The 26,148-nt window shown below is 38.6% G+C and overlaps 1 protein-coding gene and 1 non-coding gene across 2 annotated transcripts in view; one reads left to right on the top strand and one right to left on the bottom strand.

Annotated features, from left to right (window-relative positions):
* Positions 1 to 6,679: 6,679 nt before the first annotated feature.
* LOC100296832 (short coiled-coil protein) overlaps positions 6,680 to 26,148 on the bottom strand; it is a 45,585-nt gene continuing 26,116 nt past the window's right edge. Inside the window, exon 2 of the mRNA XM_059883843.1 lies at positions 6,680 to 7,150. Coding sequence (XP_059739826.1) covers positions 6,756 to 7,150 — 395 coding nt within the window. The 3' untranslated portion in view covers positions 6,680 to 6,755. The remainder of the gene's footprint in view (positions 7,151 to 26,148) is intronic.
* On the top strand, positions 17,675 to 17,746 carry TRNAC-GCA (transfer RNA cysteine (anticodon GCA)). Its single transcript has one exon. It is a non-coding gene; the product is annotated as a tRNA-Cys (tRNA).

Here is a 26,148-nt window from a genome sequence, read left to right on the forward strand (position 1 = left end):
TGGAGATGGGGAGGAATAGGTTGATTGGAGACACATCTGTTTTATTAAAATCTGTCTAAACAATTTTTTTTTTTTTTTGGATAGACAGTACATAGGATGTGATTCAAAATTCAAAAGGTATAAAAATAAATAGAGTGAAAGTTTTCCTTCTAACCAATGACCTAGTTCTTCTCCCTGGAAGTAACACACTGTATCCATTGCTTACATATTCCTCCAGAGACTTTTTTTTTTAATATGCAAGCAAATACATTTCCACAAATGATATTATATTTTATGTAATGTTCTGTACCTTGTTTTTTTTCTTAATGTATCTTGAAGTGCCATATTAGTATCTAAACAGATCCCACACTCATTTTGATGACTGCATTGTGTTCTATTGAGTGTACCATAATTTATTTGACCTTTCTCTAGTGATCTTAGTTTTCTGAATGTCGAGTTTTAAGCCGACTTTTTCACTCTCCTCTTTCACTTTCATCAAGAGGCTCTCTAGTTCTTCTTCACTTTCTGCCTTAAGGGTGGTGTCATCTGCATATCTGAGGTTATTGATATTTCTCCTGGCAATCTTGATTCCAGCTTGTGCTTCTTCCAGCCCAGTGTTTCACATGATGTACTCTGCATAAGCAGGGTGACAAAAGACAGCCTTGATGTACTTCTTTCCCAATTTGGAACCAGTCTGTTGTTCCATGTCCAGTTCTAACTGTTGCTTCTTGACCTGCATACAGATTTCTCAGGAGGCAGGTCAGGTGGTCTGGTATTCTTATCACTTTAAGAATTTTCCACAGTTTATTGTGATCCACACAGTCAAAGGCTTTGGCATAGTCAGTAAAGCAGAAATAGATTTTTTTTCTGGAACTCTTTTGTTTTCTGGATTTTTTTTTTTTGCTTTTTCAACATTCAGGAAACTAAGATCATGGCATCCAGTCCCATCACTTCACGGCAAATAGATGGGGAAACAATGGAAATACTGACAGACTATTTTTTTGGTCTCCAAAATCACTGGAGATGGTGACTGCAGCCAGTGAAATTAAAAGACGCTTGCTCCTTGGAAGAAAAGCTATGACAAACCTAGACAGCATATTAAAAAGCAGAGACATTACTTTGCCAACAAAAGTCCGTCTAATCAAAGCTTTGGTTTTTCCAGTAGTCATGTATGGATGTGAGAGTTGGACTGTAAAGAAAGCTGATCACTGAAGAATTGATGCTTTTGATCATGTGTTGGAGAAGACTCTTGAGAGTCCCTTGGACTGCAAGGAGATCCAACCAGTCCATCCTAAAGGAAATCAGTCCTGAATATTCATTGGAAGGACTGATGCTGAAGCTGAAACTCCAATACTTTGGCCACCTGATGCTAAGAACTGACTCATTGGAAAAGACCCTGATACTGGGAAAGATTGAGGGCAGGAGGAGAAGGGGATGGCAGAGGATGAGATGGTTGGATGGCATCACTGACTTAATGGACATGGGTTTGAGTAAACTCGAGGAGTTGGTGTTGGACAGGGAAGCCTGGTGTGCTGCAGTCCATGGGGTCGCAAAGAGTCTGACATGACTGAGCAACTGAACTGAACTGAACTAGTGATCTAAGGCTTCTCTGGTGGCTCAGATAGTAAAGAATCTGCTGTCTGCAATGCGGGAGACTTGGATTTGATCCCTGGGTTGACAAGATCCCATGAAGAAGGGAATGGCAACCCATTTTCTTGCCTGGAAAACTCCATACACAGAGGAATCTGGCTTGCTGCAGTCCATGTGGTCGCAAAGAGTCAGACACGACTGAGTGAATAACACACACACTAGTGACCTAGTGATGGACATTTTGGTTGCTTCCAAACTTTCGCTGTTACAAGCAATGCTGCATATGCCTATTTGTGCACATGTGAGTATATCTGTAGGATAAATTCCTTGAAATAGAATTCCTGGGTGCTTTTGCAGTTTTGACAGACATTGTCATTCACCCTCCCCAGAGGTCTTACTGATTTGCAGTCCCAACCAGCGATGTTTGAGTCTTTGCCAGTTACTGGATTATCAAATTTTTGGAGCTTGTGAATCTGATAAGTGAAGAATTTCTCAGGGTAGTTTTAATTATTTATTTCTTTTATTATGAGCAAGATTGAACATTTTCCCCCACAGTTAGAAACCATTTGCATTTCCTTCTCTGTGAACTGCTTGCTCATAGACTCCAACAATTTTTCTTTCTGGCTTATGGTATTTTATTTTTGATTTGTAGAAGCCCTTTATATATGTCATTTGATTGCAGTCATCTGTTCTATTCTGTTGTTTGTCTTTTGACTTTGCTTATGGTGCTATTTGCCATACAGAAATATTTAATTTTTAATCATTGATATCAATAATTTCTCTTACAGTTCTGTGTTCTGAATCAACTTAGGCCATTCTACACTTTTTTTTATTGATGTATAGTTGATTAACAATATTAGTGAATCAATTACTTTCAGGTGCATAGCAAAATGGTTCACACATATATATACATATTCCAGGTTATTTCCATTATAGGTTTTTATGAGATATTGAATATAATTCCCATAAAATTCTATTTTATGTATATTTTATGTATAACAGTTTGTATCTGTTAATCCCTCACTCCTAATTTATCACTACCCCCCTTCGCCTGGGGGCTTCCCTGGTGGCTCAGGAGTAAAGAATCAGCCTGCAGTGCAAGAGATGCAGGAGGTGCAGTTTCAATCCCTGGGTTGGGAAGATCCCTGGAAAAGAGCATGGCAACCCACTCCAGTATTCTTGCTTGGAGAATCCCATCGACAGAGAGCCTGGTGGGTTCATGGGATCACAAAGAGTCAGACAGACTGAAGTGACCTAGAACGCACACACTCCTTCTCCTTTGGTAGCCATAAGTTTGTTTTCTATATCTGTGAATCTGTTTCTGTTTTTTATAAAGCTTCATTTGTATTATTATTCAGATTCCACATACAAGTGATATACCATTTATTTGTCTTTCTCTGTCTGACTTACTTCACTTAATATTATATAACATCTTTAGGTCCATCCATGTTGCTACAAATGGCAATATTTCATTCTTTTTTATGGCTGAATGATATCTGATTGTTTTATATGTGTGTGTATGTGTGTGTGTAACACATCTTCTTTATTTAATCCTCTGTTGCTAGACATTTAGGTTGTTCCCATGTCTTGGCTATTGTAAATAGTGCTGCTATGAACAGTGGGGTGCATGTATGTTTTCAAATTAGAGTTTTAAACTATTTTGGATATAAGCCCAGGAGTGAGACTGATGGATTATATGGGAGCTCTATTGTTAGTTTTTTGAGGGACCTCCATACTGTTCTCCATAGTGGCTGCACCAATTTACATTTCCACCTATAGCGTAGGAGGGTTCCCTTTTCTTCACACCCTCCCTAGCATTCATTATTTTTAGAGTTTTTGACGTTAGCCATTCTGACCACTGTGAGGTGATGCCTCATTGCAAGTTTTGATCTGTACTTCTCTAATAATTAGGGTGTTGAGCATCCTTCCATGTGCCTATTGGCTATCTATATATATTCTTTGGAAAATGTCTATTTAGGCCTTCTGCTTATTTTTTTTTTATTGAGCTGTATGAGCTGTTTGTATAGTATTTTTATTTTTAAAAGTTTTCTTCATATAGATCATGCAAGTATCTTAATATATTCCCATGTATTTTATCCATTTTCTTTTAGTGGCTTTTGTAAATAGGGTGTATTCTTCCAATAGCTCTTCAGTTTGTGTATGCGGAAGTGGAAGTGTTAGTCACTCATTCATGTCCGATTCTTTGTGACCCAATGGATTGTAGCCCACCAGGCTCCTCTGTCCATGGAATTTTCCAGGAAAGAATACTGGAGTGGGTTGCCATTCCCTTCTCTAGGGGATCTTCCTGACCCAGAGATCAAACCCAGGTCTCCCTCATTGCAGATTCTTTACCATCTGAGCCGCCAGGGAAGCCCTGTTTGTGTATATGAAGGCTATATGTTAACTTTGAATATATTTCTATTTATCAATTTTGTATCTATAAATTTTATTGAATTATTTTTATAGTGATTTTTCAGTTGATCATTTTGATTTTCTAGGTATATAATTGTAGCAAATGTAAATAATAATTTTACCTTCTCATTTCCAATTTTGTTCATTTACTTTTTTCCTTTTGCCTTACTACATTAGCTAGTATGTCCAAATAAAGTTTAAATAATAGTAATCAATAGTGATAAGAAAGACAACAAAACATTAAAAAATGACAAGTCACTCTGTCAACAAAAAATGATCAGATGAGAGCAGGAGAAGCTTTAACTCCCAAGTGCAAAGATATGACTGCTAGCATTTTGGAATCCCTAAGACAATAACCTATTGACCCTAAAGTGGATGAAATTCAGCCAGTCAATAGACCTATCCAAGTATACATAGACCTTAATCTGTTTTCCTTTCCTCATTCTTACATATGATAATAAAGGATTACCAGTCTTTTCATAAAAGCTTACAATATGGAAAGAAATACAAAGAAAATCTATGAAAGAACTTAAAATGCATTCTAATCATATTTGAAGGGAAAGAGTTGTTGGGGGGTTTGTGTGTGTAACCGAGCTGAATTCTCAACTGTCCTGCCAGTAAACGAACAGACATTATTTAAAAATGATAAATAAAGAGCAGTTCAGTTCAGTCGCTCAGTCGTGTCCAACTCTTTGTGACCCCATGGACTGCAGCACACCAGGTCTCCCTGTCCAACACCGACTCCCGGAGTTTATTTGAACTCATGGCATCACTGAGTTGGTGATGCCATCCAACCATCTCATCCTCTGTCATCCCCTTCTCCTCCCCCCTTCAATCATTCCCAGCTCAGGGTCTTTCCAGTGAGTCAGTTCTTCACATCAGGTGGCCAAAGTATTGGAGTTTCAGCTTCAGCATCAGTCCTTCCAATGAATATTCAGGACTGATTTCCTTTAGGATGGACTGGTTGGATCTCCTTGCAGTCCAAGGGACTCTCAAGAGTCTTCTCCAACACCACAGTTAAAAAGCATCACTTCTCCAGTGCTCAGGTTTCTTTACAGTCCATACTGGAAAAAATCTCACATCCATACTGGAAAAACCATAGCTTTGACTAGACAGACCTTTGCTGGCAAAGTAATTTTTCTGCTTTTTAATACGCTGTCTAGGTTTGTCATAGCTTTTCTTCCAAGGAGCAAGTGTCTTTTAATTTCATGGCTGCAACCACCACCTGCAGGGATTTTGGAGCCCCCCAAAATAAAGTCTGTCACTGTTTCCATTGTTTCCCCATCTATTTGCCATAAAGTGATGGACCAGATGCCATAATCTTAGTTTCCTGAATGTTGAGTTTTTTTTTTTTTTTTGAAACACCTTTTTATTAAACAGCAAAGCGTAACTGCAACACAATTTTAAATGTTTGAAAATTAAGTCACAAAGAGATGCAAAATGTTTGCAGTATGACTATTATATATTCATACAGCTAAAGTCATCAAATCTTACACCAATACAAACATAAGATTATTCCATGATTAGCCTAAATTTAATAACTATAAACTATATTAGTGGATTTCTTTTCCTACTTAACATTTTAATTAACAACTACTGATTTCCTTACCAAATGGAACCTACTAAACTAAATTTTAAAAAATGGTTAAATGACTAAAATTCTGCAAACCAGAAGTTGGGTTTGTAGAAACTTCTGGGAGAAGTGATAAAATACTGAGAAAGCATCAGTTAGTTTACATGTAAAACTCTCCCATCTTATTCATGACTCTCATACTAATCCACTCTCAGTGGACTTTGCAAAGTTGATCTGCTGGTACTACAAATAACCCTGAGACCAAACTCTATTCTCTTCCAAGTGTGGTTTACATAAGGTTAGCCAAACTTAATCCATATTTTAAAATATTCCTTCCAAAATCCAATCTGTGCCAGAGAGAACATAAAGCTGGAGTAGAAACATTTGGAGTTGGTTACAGGTACTTACGAAGTACTTTTCCCACCCTATTTCTATTTTTACTCAAAATTTTCTATTTCAAACACACACACAACCAGAACTCATCTTTTCAGATACCAAGTGGGTTATTTTGTGCAAAGGAAGTTTTTAATAATAAATCTTCTGCATACCATAATTCAAAGAAAATCTTCATTTTTATAGCCTCCATTTTCAATTAATGTAAGAGAAACCTACTATCCTTACTACTAAACATAATAAATAAGCCCTAACTGAGAAAATATCTTATTTTGGTCAAGTTTCAACAGTTAGAGTTCAGGCTACTCTCCTAGATGATTAGCTACTGAAATTACTTTTTACAAACGTGAAACCAATTTTTTCCTTAGGGGAAGGAAAAACAGGAAGAAAGCAAATGGAAAAGAGGCACACGATGGTAGACAGGGTACATAAAGCTGTGCGTTCAGTACATGATTTTGGTTACTTTTTCACAACACGGTAGTTATTTGCTTGTATCTCTATGCCTATAATATAAGACAATGCTAACCCTATAAATCAAAACAAATTTGATAAACATTCATTTTCAAGTTTCATAAACATATGCATTTCTAATTATAAAGTCTCTACATCTGCACATTTTCATAGACTAACATAATACACAAACTCATGGAAGTCTTCTGTTATGCTCTTAATTTTGCCTAGATATGACATTATCTTCATAAATAGTGAAGCCACAAACAAAAGTACTGTAAGTTTTGGAATCTATCCAAGTTTTAAAGAAAAAAAAAGATCAGCAGCAATTCCATAAGACCTAAGAGATATCAATCCCTTATTTTCTTTTGCTTTTTGTGTCAGTTGTTTGAAAAACACTAGAAGCTGACATGAGGTTTTCTATATATTGTTTGAGAACTTGGTTTTCTGATTTTAGCTTCAGATTTTCTTCCTTAACTGCATCTACTCTTGCAGACAGATCTTCAAGTGTGTGTTGGAGTTCCAATACTTGATTAATAAGTCGTGTTTTTTCCTCCAGTTCCACCTGATTTTCAGCATCAACTACATCCATGTCAGCATTCATCATCTTCGGTAACAAACTTCCGCGCCTTGGATACAAAATTCTTGATGAATGGTCTGCCTTCTGAGGCGCTGGCAGGGGTAGGGTTCGGTAGGACGCCTCAGGCCTGGACACTTGGACCAACTGGCCTGAATGTTGAGTTTTAAGCCAACTTTTTCACTCTCCTCTTTCACTTTCATCAAGAGACTCTCTAGTTCTTTTTCACTTTCTGCCATAAGGGTGGTGTTATATGCATATCTGAGGTTACTGATATTTCTCCCAGCAATCTTGATTCCAGCTGTGCTTCATCCAGCTTAGCATTTCACATGATGTACTCTGGATATAAGTTAAATAAGGAGGGTGACAATATACAGCCTTGATGTACTCCTTTCCCAATTTGGAACCAGTCTGTTGTTACATGTCCAGTTCTAACTGTTGCTTCTTAACCTGCATACAGATTTCTCAGGAGGCAGGTCAGGTGTTCTGGTATTCCCATCTCTTGAAGAATTTTCCAGAGTTTGTTGTGATCCACGCAAAGCCTTTGACATAGTCAAAAAGCAGAAATAGATGTTTTTCTGGAACTCTCTTGCTTTTTCGGTGATCCAATGGATGCTTGCAATTTGATCTCTGGTTCCTCTGCCTTTTCTAAATCCAGCTTGAACATCTGGAAGTTCACAATTCACATACTGATGAAGCCTGGCTTGGAGAATTTTGAGCATTACTTTACTAGCATGTGAGATGAGTGCAGTTGTGCGGTAGTTTGAGCATTCTTTGGCATTTCCTTTCTTTGGGATTGGAATGAAAACTGACCTTTTCTAGTCCTTTGGCCACTGCTGAGTTTTCCAAATTTGCAGCACTTTCACAGCATCATCTTTCAGGATTTGAAATAGCTCAACTGGAATTCCATCACCTCCACTAACTTTGTTTGTAGTGATGCTTCCTCAGGCCCACCTGACTTCGAATTCCAGGATGTCTGGCTCTAAGTCTGGGTCATGAAGATCTTTTTTGTATAGTTCTTCTGTGTATTCTTGCCACCTCTTCTTAATATCTTCTGCTTCTATTAGGTCCATACCATTTCTGCCTTTTATTATGCCCATCTTTGCATGAAATGTTCCCTTGGTATCTCTAATTTTCTTGAAGAGATCTCTAGTCTTTCCCATTCTATTGTTTTCCTCTATTTCTTTGCACTGATCACTGAGAAAGGCTTTCTTATCTCTCTTTGCTATTCTTTGGAACTCTGCATTCAGATGGGTATATCTTTCTTTTTCTCCTTTGCCTTTCACTTCTCTTCTTTTCATAGCTATTTGTAAGGCCTCCTCAGACAACCATTTTGCCTTTTTGCATTTCTTTTTCTTGGGGATAATTTTGATCACTGCCTCCTATACAATATTATGAACTTCTGTCCATAGTTCATCAGGCACTCTGTCTATCAGATCTAGTCCCTTAAATCTATTTCTCACTTCCACTGTATAATTGTAAGGGATTTGATTTAGGTCATCCTTGAATGGTCTAGTGGTTTTCCCTACTTTCTTCAATTTAAGTCTGAATTTGGCAATAAGGAGTTCATGATCTGAGCCACAGTCAGCTCCCGGTCTTGTTTTTGCTGACTGTATAGAGCTTCTTCATCTTTGGCTGCAAGGAATATAATCAGTCTGATTTTTGTATTGATCATCTGGTGATGTACATTTGTAGAATTTTCTCTTGTGTTGTTGGAAGAGGGTGTTTGCTATGACCAATGCGTTCTCTTTGCAGAACTGTTATAGCCTTTGCCCTGCTTCATTCTGTACTCCAAGGCCAAATTTGCCTGTTATCCCAGGTATCTTTTGACTTTCTACTTTTGCATTCCAGTCCCCTGTAATGAAAAGGACATCTTTTTTGGTGTTAGTTCTAGAAGGTCTTGTAGGTCTTCATAGAACCATTCAACTTTAGCTTCTTCAGCATTACTGATCAGGGCATAGACTTGGATTACTGTGATATTGAATGGTTTGCCTTGGAAATGAACAGAGATCACTCTGTTGTTTTTGAGATTGCACCCAAGTACTGCATTTCAGACTCTTCTGTTGACTATGATGGCTACTCCATTTCTTCTAAGGGATTCTTGCCTACAGTAGTAGATATAATGGTCATCTGAATTAAATTCACCCATTCCAGCCCATTTTAGTTTGCTGATTCCTAAAATGTCTATGTTCATGCTTGCTATCTCTTGTTTGACTACTTCCAATTTGCCTGGATTCATGGACCTAACATTCCAGGTTCCTATGCAATATTGCTCTTTACAGCATGGGACTTTACTTCCATCACCCATCATATCCACAACTAGGTGTTGTTTTTGCTTTAGTTCCATCTCCCCATTCTTTCTGGAGTTATTTCTCCACTGATCTCCAGTAGCATTTTGGGCACCTACCAACCTGGGGAGTTCATCTTTCAGTGTCCTATCTTTTTGCCTTTTCATACTGTTCATGGGGTTCTCAAGGCAAGAATACTGAAGTGGTTTGTCATTCCCTTCTCCAGTGGACCACGTTGTCAGAACTCTCCACCATGACTCATCTGTTTTGGGTGGCTGCTCATAGTTTCTTTGAGTTAGACAAGGCTGTGGTCCATGTGATAAGATTGGTTAATTTTATGTGATTGTGGTTTTCAGTCTGTCTGTCCTCTGATGGAGAAGGATAAGAGGCTTATGGAAACTTCCTGATGGGAGAGACTGACTGAAGGGGAAACTGGGTCTTGTTCTGATGGGCAGGGCCATGCTCAGTATCTTTAACCCAATTTTCCAGTAAAGAGGGGTAGAAGCAGATTACTTAGAGATACAGAGATAAGTCTGAGAAGATAAAGAGTTATCTTCATAAGCGGGAAGGGTAAGAGAAACCCTTCTAGAGTATTTGATATTTTAACCATGTGCAAATTTTACTTTAATAAAAGACATTTAAAAAGTATTTTCTTTTTAAAGCAGAAAGCAAAACATGTGGTCAGGCTCTACAGAGAATGAGCACGACTGGAGGGGTGAGTGGAGGAGCTTGTCACACACTTAAGCAGAAAATTCTTCCCAGACCATTCTGATCCGGAGTCTCCCCAATGCCCTTGGGGCCATGGACTCATGGACTCCAATGCTGGCCTATTCCTTGGGGGTAATCATAAGAGATTCCTGGTAGATACTAAACTCCCCGAAGTCATAACAACTACCATATCCTCCCACAAACAAATGTTTTGTATAAATAATGGAGTGAAATTACCTTGAGTTTGGTATGGGCTCATGAACAGAAATCTAAGATTGATTAGTTATACATTGGTCTGTATATTCCTGGAGCTATATTTATAAATATCAAGTGATCCTGAAACAGGAGTGAGGAAGAAATAGGAAACAAAAGTAACACCAAAAACAAACAAAAATATTTTAACTCTCCCAAATACTTAATAGTAGTTGTAAAGATCTGGGACCAAAACAGGAAGGAAAGAGCTCTGGAATTTTACTTGCTGTTCCCAACACCCCAAATGCTTTTTCACGAGATCTTTGTCTGGTTATCTCTTTGTCTTTCAGGTCTCAGTTTAAATGTCATTTCACTTTTGGATCCAGCATAATTGGTATTGAGCAGCTTCCAGTGTGAGGCACTGTTTTAGCTGGTTGGAGAACTAGCAGACTCCACAATGCCCTACTTCTCCCAGGGAATGTCGGGGAAGACAGACAACAAGCAAATAAATAGATAAATTATCACTTGTTGGCTTCCCTGGGAAGTTGACTCTGAGATGTGTCAAAGACAAAACTAACTTCAAGAAAAGATTAACACAAGCTCTTCATTCATAAACCTGGGGCAAGGGAACCCATCTACCACCGCTTTCATTTCAGCCTGGGTTCAAGGGTATTAAAGACATAAAAAGAGGAAATACTGAAACTGTCTCTGATTGGTAAATATTCTATTATGGAAGGAATTCTGGAAGACCCCTTTGGAAGAAGGGGAGTTTTGGAAGAAAGGGGAGGCTTTCTAACTGATATGTACCTACATTTGGGAGTCTTTGGTTGGATCTGTTTGGGAACATTTGGAAAAAGGAAGGTCTATTCAATATTAAGGACTGAGCATTTTCTGTGGCTGGTTATTAGAATGCAAGCTGTTCATTAGGGAGCGCCCTTGGGATCAACACCCATGGGAGGCAAGGAGAGTAGGGACGCATTGGCAGAGGAAGAGTTCAGCTGCCATGGGGTCCAATAAAGGTCATTGTTTCTAGACCTTTTCAATGACAGAGCTTGGATAGATATGTGTTGTTTTTTTTCTATAAAGATAAAATACATCATGAATTCATACATAACACTTCTAATTCAAATTCAGAACTACAGGGTTTTATTTAACCTCTTGATATTCAATCTGTATCTTCTATACTCTCATACTAAAAATTTTGGTTCCCAATTTCATCAACATATTACATGAAACAGCCTCAGAATACTAACACCAACACTACCACTAACACAATTGCTGAAAAGAGTTAAGGTGTTTTTGGATTTGCTTTTGCTTTTAGGAGAATATCCCTGGAGAGATACAGACAAATTACTGTACTTAAAAATAGTAACTTGAAATAATTATTCTCTCTGTGGTTTTTCTACCTATTTGATAGACAATTTGGTTCATTTGTTTCATGCAGTTTTTTGTTTTTAGAGATTGCTTTTTAAAAATTTTATTTCATTTTCTAGTTAAATGGTTTCAAAATCAAATATACAAAACAAGATATATTCAGAGAAATCTAGCTTCCATTCTTTTCCCTCCCACCCTGTTCCCTCTGTCTCTTTCTTAGTAACTTTAAAAAATGTTTTTCATTCTCAAACATCAGTTGTAGCAATATGGCACCCCACTCCAGTACTCTTGCCTGGAAAATCCCATGGACAGAGGTGGAAGGCTGCAGTCCATGGGGTCGCTGAGGGTCAGACACAACTGAGCGACTTCACTTTCACTTTTCACTTTCATGCATTGGAGAAGGAAATGGCAACCCACTCCAGTGTTTTTGCCTGGAGAATCCCAGGGACGGGGGAGCCTGGTGGGCTGCCGTCACTGGGGTCGCACAGAGTCAGACATGACTGAAGTGACTTAGCATAGCATAGCATGGGAGAAGGAAATGGCAACCCACTCCAGTGTTCTTGCCTGGAGAATCCCAGGGACTGGGGAGCCTGGTGGGCTGCTGTCTATGGGGTCGCACAGAGTCGGACACGACTGAAGCGACTTAGCAGCAGCAGCAGCAGCAATATTTTCTGAGATCAGTTTCCCAAGGCAAAAAAAAAAAAAAAAGCAAAAATAAACAAATGGGATCTAATAAAAATTAAAGCTTTTGTATAGCAAAAGAAAAATGAAAAGACAACCTACAGACTGGGAGAAAATATTTGCAAACAATGCAATCAACAAGGGGTTAATATCCAAACTATACAAATAACACATACAACTCAATATTGAGAAAACAAACAGCTAAGTCAAAAAAATGGGCAGAAGACTTAAATAGACATTTCTCCAAAGAATACATGCAGATGGCCAACAGGCACATGAAAAGATGCTCAACAGTCTAATTATCAGAGAAATGCAAATCAAAACTACAATGTGGTATTACCTCACACCAGTCAGAATGGCTATCATCAAAAAGTCTAGAAACAATAAATGCTGGAGTGTGAGTGGAGAGAAAGGAACCCTGCTACACCGTTGGTGGGAATGTAAATTGGTATAGCCACTATGGAGAACAATATGGAGGTTTCTCAAAAAAAAAAAAAAAAAAAAAAAACCCTAAAAATAGAGCTACCCTATAATCCAGCAATCCCACTCTTGGGCATATATCCAAAAAAGTTGAAAACACTAATTCAAAAAGATACAAGCACCCTGATGTTCATAGGAACACTATTTACAGTGGCCAAGACATGGAAACAACCCAAATGCTCATCAACAGATGATTGGATAAAGAAGATATGAGATATATGTATAAATATAAATATATATGTGTATATGCACATACGCAATGAAATATTACTCAGTATAATAAAGAATGAAATATTGCTATTTGCAGGAACATGGATGGCCTTAGAGAATATTCTACTAAGTGAAGTAAGTCAGACAGAGAAAGACAAATAAATGTTATATGATATCACTTATATGTGGAATCTAAAAAAATACAATGAATCTATATACGAAACAGAAACAGACAGACATTAAATAAAACAAACTTATGGACTTCCCTGGTGGCTTAAATGGTAAAGCTTCTGCCTACAATGCGGGAGACCAGGGTTCAATCTCTGGGTTGGGAAGATCTCCTGGAGGAGGAAATGGCAACCCACTCCAGTATTCTTGCCTGGAGAATCCCATGGACGGAGGAGACTGATAGGCTACAGTCCATGGGGTCGCAAAGATTCAGACACGACTGAGCGACTTCACTTTCTTTCTTTCTTTATGGTTACCAAAGGAGAAAGGAGGGGAAGGCCTAAATTAGGAGTATGGGATTAACAGATACAAACCACTATATAAAAAAATAGATAAGCCACAAAGATTTACTATACAACACACGAAACTATCAATACATTGTAATAACCTATAATGAAAAATAATCTGAAAAAAAAAAAGGGTAACTGAATCACTTGGTTGTACACCTGAAACCAAGACAATATTGTAAATCAACTATATTTCAATTAAAAAAAAGATTTTTGTTTATCCTTCTGTTTACAAAAAGTGCAAGCAAAAACATGTTGGGAGATAATTCTGCATGATTCTCATGTTTCTGTACATCTTGTGAACTCACTGATAGCTTTTGTTCCAGACTATCTTTTTAAAGATGTTTGTATCACTAATGACTTTGGAAGCTAGAAATAGTGTCTCCCTTGGGAGCATGGGACTGGCTGGTTTACTCCCATTATAAAATATTCAGGTTCCCAAAGCTGAGAGTTCCTTTCCTATAATGTAACCCACTGCATGTGAAGGCATCACATGATCCTTTTCAGGTCTTGGAATTGAAGCTTGGAGAACCCGCTCAAATGCTGACACTGATTAGTGCTATTTTTGTGAGTAAAATGCTATTGCTCTTTTGTTTCTCCCTTGTGATCAGAGCAAAGAAATGCCTTGATCTTACAGGGACATAATCATACACACTTTAAAAGGATCATCTGGCTGTAGTGTAGATGGTCTCATGATAGGTATGCGAGGATGGAAATAGGAGGCTGAAAAACTAGTTGAAAAGAAACAAGAATGGGCATGGAGCAAGAAGATAATGACAAGAGGACTGATTCTGGACATATTTGAGACTCCTGAATTTCAGATATTAGATTATCAAATTCAAACTACAAAATTAATATATTTTAAAAGTTATTTTAAGTTTAATTTTATCAATTTAATCAATAGGTCTGATATCAACAAAAATGCATTGAAAAGTCTTCTTTCCAATCTTATTCAACATTCAATCCCCTCCCCCAAGGAAATTAGAGTGATATTAGTTAATAGTCAAATTAATTAAATAATTGTGAAAGAAATAGATGGAATTACAAGATCCATGAATCTTGTGTCTTCTGCCAGACATAAAACTGTGGTAATTTAACTTGTTAGCTTGCAAGCTGGGTAAGTCTCAGACCTTCACAGTTCTTGAAAGCACTTACATTTTTGTATTCTACCCTACCCATTTCTTAGACAAATGTTAATGTTCTATACATACTTTGCTTATTTTAGGGTAAAATATAGAATATTTTTTAAAAGTCCAGGGACTGAATGAGATCAGGAAGTGAATGTAGATCAAAAAGAAACCCAAGGATAATCCCTGGGATATTCCAATATTTGGAGGTTGGAAAGATGAAGGGAAATCTTTGTAGAAGACTGAGAAAAAGCAGCTAGTGAGGTCAGAAGAGAGCAGAAAGGGCTTCCCTGGTGGCTTAATGGTAAAGAATCTGCCAGCCAATGCAGGAGACAAGAGTTCAATCCCTGGTCGGGGAAGATCCCACATGCCACAGGGCAACTAAGCCTGTCCACTACAACTATTGAGGACAGCCCGTGTGCCCTAGAGCTTGTGATCCACAAAAAGAGAAGCCACTGCAATGAGAAGCCCGCATACCTCAACTAAAGAGTAGTCCCCACTAACCACAACTAGAGAAAAACCCACGCAGCAGTGAAGACCCAGCACAACCAACAACAACAAAAAAATGTGACAGAGAAGATTCTGAAGTCTTTCTTAGCCAACATCTCTAAAAAACTCTAAAGTGGCATTCTACCCTCAATTCATTCCCTCTGTGTTTATCATCTGCTTTAAATACTTCGTAACATTTATAGTCATCTGAAATTGTGTATTTTGCAGGGAGCGAGCTCCGCCCCTGGCAAAGGTCATGAGGAAGGAGGCTTGGCATACGCAAAGGCGGGATCAAGCCTCAGGAGTCTCCCTGGAAATTCTCGAGCAATCTACCCCCAAAACCAGAGTCTGCCTACTTTCTGCTTTGTGCTTTCACCTACACCTCTGACTTTATGGGGGGCTGTCCCCTACTACCTCTCTCTGAAAAAAGAGTTAGCTTACAGCTCCAGTTAATAATTCCTGGGTGTGACAGTGTTTCAACCTACAAACTCCCTTGGAAGTCCTCTAGCCTGCCTGAATAGGTTTTTCCGGCCACATGTGATTGCTCAGAGCCTCCAAACTGTGAGAGGCATGAGATGTTCTAAACTGTCTAAATACAGATTCCTTTGAGCAGTTAAAAGATTGATTAGAAATTGTATTGGTGAAGGGATTTTCACTTGTTGGGCCAATGTTTGCTGCTAAGTTTCCATATCCCTTACCTGCTGTGTCCCTCGCAGTGTATTGATTAATATAATTGGTGTAAATAGTAGCTTTAATGTTTGTAACCTGGGACCCTTGAGTTAATTCTTTTTCTTGTTATAGCCCACCACACCTTTGCTCTGTAGGAATGCAACTTTATCTAATGCTTTTTGGAGGCTGGCGCCTGACTTTAGAATAATCACCTTTAGAGAAAAAGGCCTCCGGGCCAGAAGATGATGCAAATCACCTAAACTTTTGCATATGATAAGTTTGCAGGAAGAAAGCCTGGCTTACTGCATGACTCTACCCCTTCCCCCATTATCCTCTATGCATAACTTAAGGTATAAAAACTACTTTGGAAAATAAAGTGCGGGGCCTTGTTCACCGAAACTTGGTTTCACCATGTCGTTCTTTCTCTTACCTTCTGGCTGAATTATTCAGCCTCTTTTCTCCACTGAATTTCCTCACTGAGCTATCCTTATTTCAGCCTCTTTTCTTCACTGAATTTTACTGAGCTATCCTCATTCTATTACTCTTTATATCCTTAATTAACATTTAATTAAGCAATTGTTTCCTGATCTTCGCCTACGCCGTCTCTCTTTCGAATACCCTGGATCAGCCGGGGCTGGTCCCTGGCAGTATTTGTTTATTTAATTGCCACATTAGATCATTTACTTCATGAGAGCAGAGACTTGTCTAAAAGGATTACCACTGCAACCTCAGTAACTAAATTGGGGCCTGACACACAATAGGTATTCAGCAAATACATGTGGAATGAGTGAGTGCCTGCACGCACACATGAATGAATGAGTACTTTCTGGACTAGATTTATTTGGACAGACTCTTAAATGAGCCCACACTTTCCCAATTTCCTTGTAAATAGGTTAACTTAGAGTGAGGACCAGCATAAAATAAAATTATCAAAGTTTGATAATATTCATCTCAGAGAACTTAAAGTTCTGGTGAATTTCATTAGAGACCCCCCAGTGCTCTGAATTTCCGAGAGTTCAGGAGGATCTCTATCACCTGAGACGGGGTAGAATTGTGTGTGAGCACACGTACAGCCACACGTGTGTGTGTGTGTGTGTGTGTGTGTGTGTGTGTGCATGTGTACTTTAAAATGGAGGAAAAAAGTATAAGGCAGGTAATTGTAAACACTTAGAGACTTGGGAAAATACCAGAACGAATTATAAACCAATCAATTTTGCAGCACTTAGGAAAGCAAACCTCAGTGTGTGGCAAGCATTATCGTCTCATGGTGAGCCCGTGTGCCAGACTGATTCTGTTTTCTGCTTGGAGTGCCATGTCATGCTGATCCTGGGGAAGAAGTAGATGTAATCTATTCAGACTTCATTAAGGCTTACATGTCCTTCAGCATGCTTTTCTAATCAACAACCTAGACAGATAAGGTCTATATCTACTGTGTCCAAGAAGATTTTCCTGCCTGCCAAAAATGTAGCAGGGATGCAATCTTATTTATTACTACTCTTTAGAGCTAGTAGCAGCCTAGGGAGAGCGTGGTGGAGAAAACGATGGGCTCATAGGGAAAAGGTAAGCACAACAAAATCAAGGGAAGGGAAGGTATGATAATACTCTGGCTCAGGTATTATTTATCATTTATGCAGAGGAAAGCACTCAGTTCTCTCCATATGGTACTTGACAGATACAATGGATGACCTAGGCCTAGCTCTACGGCTTTGATTGCCCAACTTATCAGGTTTAACAAATAAATACATGTTATAAGCAAGGGATCTTTTTTTTTTTTTCAGTTTATAGTACCTTTTAAAGTTTTATTTTTTTCTGAGGATAGACAAATTAACATTTTTTAAAAGAAGAGAAAGTACACAGAAAAACAGAGGCAATATACCTTAGTATTTAAACAACCATCAACTTTGGTGCCAGTACTGGGTTCAAATCTAGACTTTGCTTCTTGATAGAATCTATATCTGATCTGGGCCTCCCTGCTGGCTCAGATGGTAAAGCTTCTGCCTGCAATGCAGGAGACCCAGGTTCAATCCCTGGGTTGGAAGATCTCCTGCAGAAGGAAATGGCAACCCACTCCAGTACTCTTGCCTGCAAAATCCCATGCACAGAGGAGCCTGGTAGGTTACAGTCCATAGAGTCGCAAAGAGTCAAACATGACTGAGTGGCTTCACATGGTCACATATCCGTTCTGAGCCTCAATTTCCACAATAATAAAATGAGAATAATAATGCTTAATTTGTAAGGTTGTTGTAAAGATTAAAGGAGCCTGGGTTTTCTACTTCAGATAACACGAAAGACTGGATAGTCTGATAAACTTTCCTATAATAAAGCATCTAGAAATCTTAGACACAAACTCCCTAGAAAGTAAGAAAATCTCTGGGTGCCAAAAAGAGACAGAAAGCATAAACCAAAATGATAGGCAAGCCCAAAAATCACTTGCGGTTGCCACTGAGAGGAATGTAGAACTCTGAGGGGATTTAAAAAACATTTTTACTGAAATATAATTGATTCACAAGGTTGTGTTTAATTTTTGCTGTATAGCAAAGTGATTCCGTATATATATTTATGCTGTGCTGTGCTCTGTCACTTCAGTAGTGTCTGACTTTTTGCGACCCGCCAGGCTTTGTCCACGGGATTCTCCATATATTTATTCACATTATTTTCCATTATGGTTTATCACAGGATATTGAATATAGTTCCACATTCTTTTTTTAAAAAATATATCTCATTTATTTTATTTGGTTGCATTGAGTCTTAGTTACATACAGCATGTGGGATCTAGTTCCCTGACCAGGGATCAAATCCAGGCCCCCTCCGTTGGGAGCACAGAATCTTAGCAATTGGACCACCCCAGAAATCCGCCCCCCTACCTGCTTTTTTTTTTTTTTTAACAATTTTATTTATTTAGGCTGTGCTGGATCTTCATTGCTGAGGGCTTTTCTCTAGTTACAGTGAGCGGGGGCTACTCCCTAGTTGCAGTGCGTGGGTTTCTCCTTGCACTGGTTCCTCTTGTTGGGGAGCATGGGCTCTAGAGCATGTGGGCTTCAGTAGTTGTGGCGTATGGCCTTAGTTGCTTGGCAACATGTTGGATCTTCCCGGACCCAGGAACTGAACCGGCCTTCTGCATTGGCAGGCAGATTCTTTACCACTGAGCTACCAAGGAAGCTCTGAATTCTGGTTTTTAATACCCACAGGACACAGAGTTCTGGGTCCACAAAAGGAATGTGTTGGAACTACAACTTCACATGAAATCAGAACCCTCTAAAGGACAGCAGCCAAGTTAAATGATAGTCCAGAAAATGAGTCTGTTAGCAGCAAAGGGAGAAAACAAGCCTTATCTGTCTCAATTTCCTTTCTAAGTGGAGAAAAATATCTCCCTTAAAAAATGATAAGCCTGCCTTTGTAAATGGTTAGAATTCAAATTTATATCACCTATGAAGTCCAAGGGACTTAATTTAAAGTTGTCTTGGGTTCTTAAGAGACTGAGGTGCTTGATAGAAGATAATGGAAATTCTCTCTGGAAGAATTTGCCCCTCAAGTCAGACACCTCAGGATATCCACAGATAAACTTCTTCCAAGCAGAAGTCAATATAAAATTAGAAAACACTTGAAGAAATAAGCCACTAACTAGGAGAGACAAAAACCAGCAGAACTGGACCCTCTGAATTTCAATATTAGTTGTGCCAAGAACAAACTATCAAACTGGTATGTTTAAAAAGTTGTTTTGAGTTTAATTTCATCAATGTATTCAGTAGGTCTGAAATGGCATCAAAAGAGATGCACTGACAAATTTCTTTCCAACTTTATTTCATAGTCATCCAATCACCTCTCCAACAGCAATGGGAAATTACCAGTTGGTTAAATTGTCAAAAGAAATGAGATGGAATTACAAATGTCAGCAAGGAATAAGACTGCATAAAAAATAATCAAACGGATTTTCTTAAAAGGTACAAAGAACACTTTTAGAAAAGAAAAATATGATCACTGAAATTATAAACTCAGACCTGAAGATAAGACAAGCATGAACTGAAAGGAAAATCTGAAAAAACTGCACAGAATTCAGCACTCAGAGACATAGAGACAGAAAATATGAAAGGATAAGAGACATAGAGATTCAACATATATTTAAATGAATATCAGGAAGGAGAGAACAGAAAGAATGGGGGGAAAATAATACTCAAAGACATAATGGTGGAGAATTTTCTAAAATTATTGACATACATTTTTAGATGGAAGAATTTCAATGAGCTCTGAGAGCGTTAATAAGAACATACATTCTTAGATGTATCATAGTTTAAACTGCAGAACCCCAAAGAGGAAAATCTTAAAAGCAATTAGCAAGAAAGAAAAAAAAGGATTACTAAAAAAATTAAAAGCAATTGTATTGACAACAGATTCATCAACATCAAAAATAAAGCCAGAAGATAGTGGATTATACCTTTAAAGTGGGAAAACAAAATATTTGTCAACCTAGAATTGTATCCTGAGGTGAATTTTCTTTTTTTTAAACAAAACAATCTTTCTATTTGCCTTCTTTAAGTTCAGTCTATGGAATAAGCCAAGTTCATACACAAAGATATGTGTATAAGAAATGTTTATTTCAGCTTTATTTACAGAAGCAAATGAATGGAGGTTCGTGACATTGTACAGGAGACAGGGATCAATCAAGACCGTCCCCCCAAAAAATGCAAAAAGGCAAAATGGCTGTCTGAGGAAGCCTTACAAATAGCTTTGAAAAGAAGAGATGCGAAAAGCAAAGGAGAAAAGGAAAGATATTCCCATTGAATGCAGAGTTCCAAAGGATAGCAAGGAGAGATAAGAAAGCCTTCTTCAGCAATCAATGCAAAGAAATAGAGGAAAACAATAGAATGGGAAAGACTAGAGATCTCTTCAAGAAAACTAGGGATACCAAGGGAACATTTCATGCAAAGATGGGCTGAATAAAGGGCAGAAATGGTATGGACTTAACAGAAGCAGAAGATATTAAGAAGTGGCGAGAATACAGAGAAGAACTTTACAAAAAAGAGCTTCACGACCAAGATAATCACGATGGTGTGATCACTCACCTAGAGCCAGACATCCTGGAATGTGAAGTCAAGTGGGCCTTAGGAAGCATCACTACAAACAAAGCTAGTGGAGGTGATGGAATTCCAGTTGAGCTCTTTCAAATCCTAAAAGATGATGCTGTGAAAGTGCTGCACTCAATATGTCAGCAAATTTGGAAAACTCAGCAGTGGCCACAGGACTGGAAAAGGTCAGTTTTCATTCCAATCCCAAAGAAAGGAAATGCCAAAGAATTCTCACACAATTGCACTCATCTCACATGCTAGTAAAGTAATGCTCAAAATTCTCCAAGCCAGGCTTCAGCAATATGTGAACCGTGAACTTCCTGATGTTCAAGCTGGTTTTAGAAAAGGCAGAGAAACCAGAGATCAAATTGCCAACATCCACTGGATCATCAAAAAAGCAAGAGAGTTCCAGAAAAACATCTCTTTCTGCTTTATTGACTATGCCAAAGCCTTTGACTGCGTGGATTACAACAAACTCTGGAAAATTCTGAGAGAGATGGGAATACCAGACCACCTGACCTGCCTCTTGAGAAACCTATATGCAGGTCAGGAAGCAACAGTTAGAACTGGACATGGACCAACAGACTGGTTCCAATAGGAAAAGGAGTATGTCAAGGCTGTATATTGTCACTTTGCTTATTTAACTTATATGCAGATTACATCATGAGAAACGCTGGGCTGGAAGAAGCACAAGCTGGAATCAAGATTGCCGGGAGAAATATCAATAACCTCAGATATGCAGATGACACCACCCTTATGGCAGAAAGTGAAGAGGAACTAAAAAACCTCTTGATGAAAGTGAAAGAGGAGAGTGAAAAAGTTGGCTTAGAGCTCAACATTCAGAAAACGAAGATCATGGCATCTGGTCCCATCACTTCATGGCAAATAGATGGGGAAACAGTGGAAACAGTGTCAGTCTTTATTTTGGGGGGCTCCAAAATCCTTGCAGATGGTGATTGCAGCCATGAGATTAAAAGACGCTTACTCCTTGGAAGGAAAGTTATGTCCAACCTAGATAGCATATTCAAAAGCAGAGACGTTACTTTGCCAACAAAGGTCCGTCTAGTCAAGGCTATGGTTTTTCCAGTAGTCATGTATGAATGTGAGAGTTGGACTATAAAGAAAGCTGAGTGCCAAAGAACTGATGCTTTTGAACTGTGGTGTTGGAAAAGATTCTTGAGAGTCCCTTGGACTGCAAGGAGATCCAACCAGTCCATCCTAAAGGAGATCAGTCCTGGGTGTTCATTGGAAGGACTGATGCTAAAGCTGAAACTTCAATACTTTGGCCACCTCGTGCAATGAGTTGACTCATTGGAAAAGACCCTGATGTTGGGAGGGATTAGGGGCAGGAGGAGAAGGGGATGACAGACGATGAGATGGTTGGATGGCATCACCGACTCGATGGACATGGGTTTTGTGGACTCCAGGAGTTGGTGATAGACAGGGAGGCCACACAGTCAAAGGCTTTGGCATAGTCAATAAAGCAGAAAGAGATGTTTTTCTGGAACTCTCTTGCTTTTTTGATGATCCAGCAGATGTTGGCAATTTGATCTCTGGTTCCTCTGCCTTTTTTAAAACCAGCTTGAACATCAGGAAGTTCACGGTTCACATATTGCTGAAGCCTGGCTTGGAGGATTTTGAGCATTACTTTACTAGCATGTGAGATGAGCGCAATTGTGTGGTAGTTTGATCATTCTTTGGCATTTCCTTTCTTTGGGGTTGGAATGAAAACTGACCTTTTCCAGTCTTGTGGCCACTGCTGAGTTTTCCAAATTTGCTGACATATTGAGTGCAGCACTTTCACAGCATTGTCTTTCAGGATTTGAAATAGCTCAACTGGAATTCCATCACCTCCACTAGCTTTGTTTGTAGTGATGCTTCCTAAGGCCCACTTGACTTCACATTCCAGGATGTCTGGCTCTAGATGAGTGATCACACCATCGTGATTATCTTGGTCGTGAAGATCTTTTTTGTACAGTTCTTCTTGCCACTTCTTAATATCTTCTGCTTCCGTTCGGTCTGTACTATTTCTGTCCTTTATCGAGCCCAGCCTTGTGTGAAATGTTCCCTTGGCATGTCTAATTTTCTTGAAGAGATCTCTAGTGTTCGCATTGTGTTGTTTTCCTCTATTTCTTTGCATTGATCACTGAGGAAGGCTTTCTCCTTGCTATTCTTTGGAACTCTGCATTCAAATGGGAATACCTTTCCTTTTCTCCTTTGATGTGTGCTTCTCTTCTTTTCACAGCTATTTGTAAGGCTTCCTCAGACAGCCATTTTGCCTTTTTGCATTTCTTTTTCTTGGGGAGGGTCTTGATCCCTGTCTCCAGTACAGTGTCACAAACCTCCGTCCATAGTTCATCAGGCACTCTGCTAAAATATCTAGTCTCTTAAGTCTATTTCTCACTTCCACTGTGTTGTCATAAGGGATTTGATTTAGGTCATACCTGAATGGTCTAGTGGTTTTCCCCTCTTTCTTCAATTTAAGTCTGAATTTGGCAATAAGGAGTTCATGATCTGAGCCACAGTCAGCTCCTGGTCTTGTTTTTGCTGACTGTATAGAGCTTCTCCATCTTTGGCTGCAAAGAATATAATCGATCTGATTTCGGTTAGCAGTGGTTATATCTTGGTCTGAAGTCAGATGGTAGAGAGTAGGGGGAGGAAATTTGATTTTGATATTTATATTTTTCTTTACTCTTTTTTTAAAAATTAAGACTTACTTTTTGTTTGTTTTTTAGAGAATTGTCTTTTAAAAGTGAGGGGAAAGTAAAGGTATTTCCAGATAAAGAAAAACTGAGAATTTGCTACCATACTTTCTTAATGAAGAAAGATCCCATAATAAAGGTATAAGATATAAGTATGAATGATAAACAAATAAACTGCTAAAAATGGAAGAAGAGAATCCAAATACATATTGACTCTGTCAATAACAATAATGTTCAATTTGTATCATAAAAATTAAGATAGGACAAAATAAGTTATGAGTTGATAATATGAAGCACAAGAGATGGCTGATCTAATTGGACTTAGAGTATTCTAAATTCTTTGTACTGTTCATGAAGAATAAAGAAATATTGAATAATATTAGATTACGTATACATGTATGCTATCATTTTGAGTTATTGCATAACTATAGAAGGGCTTCCCAGGTCACACTAATGATAAAGAACCTGCCTGCCAATGCAGGAGATGCAGGTTCAATCCCTGGGTTGGGAAGATCCCCTGGAGGAGAGCATGGCAACTCACTCCATATTCTTGCCTGGAGAATCCCATGGACAGAGGAGCCCAGCAGGCTACAGTCAATGGGATCGCACAGAGTTGGACACAACTGAGGCGACTTAGCATGCATGAATGGGTAACTATAGCAATAAAATTTTTTTTCAACACTGACATATAGAAGCATATTTCTGTGATCCATGTTATTTTTCAAATGTTCCAGGTGTCTGCATTGTGATCAAACTCATGTTTACTTTGGTTTTCATGATTTCTCAGGTAGACAGTAAGAAAGATGTATTCAACTGATTTATTTAAATATTTACTGAAAAATACAGATGTCTTGATATCCCCTATCCCAGAAGCCACATTAAAATAAGCATATAAAGTATAACTGCAATTGAAACAGAGCTATATTTATATTATCTACACCCAAGAGTATTCCCAATAAGAGTAAGACTAGACACAAAATTGGAACATATTGAGTAGATTGCTTATTTAAAGTGTTAGAATAAATAACCATATAATACCATTCCAGGTAACTATAGAAATCATAAGAATAGGATGCATAATTCCAGAACAAAAAAGGAAATAAAATAAATTTTAAAAGCTTAGTCATAAATTAGACAGGAAAGGAGGGGAAAAAAGCATAGGAAAAGTGGAAAAAACAGAAGGCAGAAATAAGATGGCAGAAATAATTGCAGAGGCATCAGCAATCACAGTAAACATAAATGGACTACGTTTATCAAAAGCTTCCATGGTGGCTCAGATGGTAAAGAATCTGCCTACAATGCAGGAGTCTTGGATTTGATCCCTGGGTTGGAAAGAGGGAATGGCAACCCACTCCAGTATTCTTGCCTGCAGAATTCTATGGTCATAGGAGCTGGAGAGCTACAGTCCCTGGGGTTACAAAGAGTCAGACACCACTGAGCAACTAACACACACACATGTTTATCAAGTAAGTTTCAGAGATTGTCAGTTTAAAGAAAAAACATCCAGATTTGGGATTTCCCTTGTGGTACAGAGGATAAGAATCCATCTGCCAGTGCAGGGCACATGGGTTCAATCCCTGGTCCAGGAATATTAAAAAACATCCAGATTTGGGATTTCCCTTGTGGTACAGAGGATAAGAATCCATCTGCCAATGCAGGGCACATGGGTTCAATCCCTGGTCTAGGAATATTCCACATGCCACAGAGTAACTAAGCCCCTGCGCCACAACTACTGAACCCCTGCACTCTAGATCCCAGGAACCACACAACTACTGAAACTTGTGCGCCTGCGCTCTGCAGCGAGAGAAGCCACTACAATGAGAAGTCTGTGCACCACAAGGAGAGTAGCCTCTGCTCGCCACAACTAGAGAAACCCAGGCTCAGCAATGAAGACACAGTGCGACCGAAATAAGAAAAAGAAAATAGAAATAAATAAATGAATCATATAGAAAAAAAAGATCTGGGTTTGTGCTGTTTACCAACAATACATAATGCCAGAAAGATTGAAAATAAAAGTTTAGGAAAAGATAATTGGGTAGCAAGGACTAACAAAAAGGAATGTAGTGTATGTTAGCATCAGACTCAAAAAGATAGTATGATGTGACAGAGATATCTAGCTGTCCATTGAAATCTGTTCTCTTTTATACAGATATAGAGCTGGGAAGTGGCTGATCTGTCAAGGATTAAATTTTCAAGTCCACCTTTCCACTATGAGTGGCCTTATGACCAGTTATTGCCAAATAACCATGAGTAGAACTGCATACTGGTACAAAATTTGTATAAGAATTGCCCTTGTTTTTGTTGTTATACATAAAACGTACCCCAAACTCACCACCTAGTGTAAACATTTTATTGTACTTCTTTCTAGGGTTCTCTCTAAACATAATCCCATAAACATAAAACAAAGTTGGGATCCCATTTTATACACAGAGTTATCTGGATTCCTCAATAAATGGTACATTCTTACTTCTCTTCCATGTTACCAAGTGCTCCTCCTAAGCATGACTTTCAAGCTTGCCACAGCAACCTGTAACTCAGCATAGTGCTGGACACAAGGTAACTGTTAATAAATGTTAGCTGTGAGTGATGAAGGGAAGGGGCCTGAGGATGACAAGGAAGGAGATGAAGGAAGTAGCATGTTTTACCCACCTGCTATCTTGACATCCACAGTAATGA

Source organism: Bos taurus, chromosome X (assembly GCF_002263795.3).
Source record: "Bos taurus isolate L1 Dominette 01449 registration number 42190680 breed Hereford chromosome X, ARS-UCD2.0, whole genome shotgun sequence".
NCBI lineage: Eukaryota > Metazoa > Chordata > Mammalia > Artiodactyla > Bovidae > Bos > Bos taurus.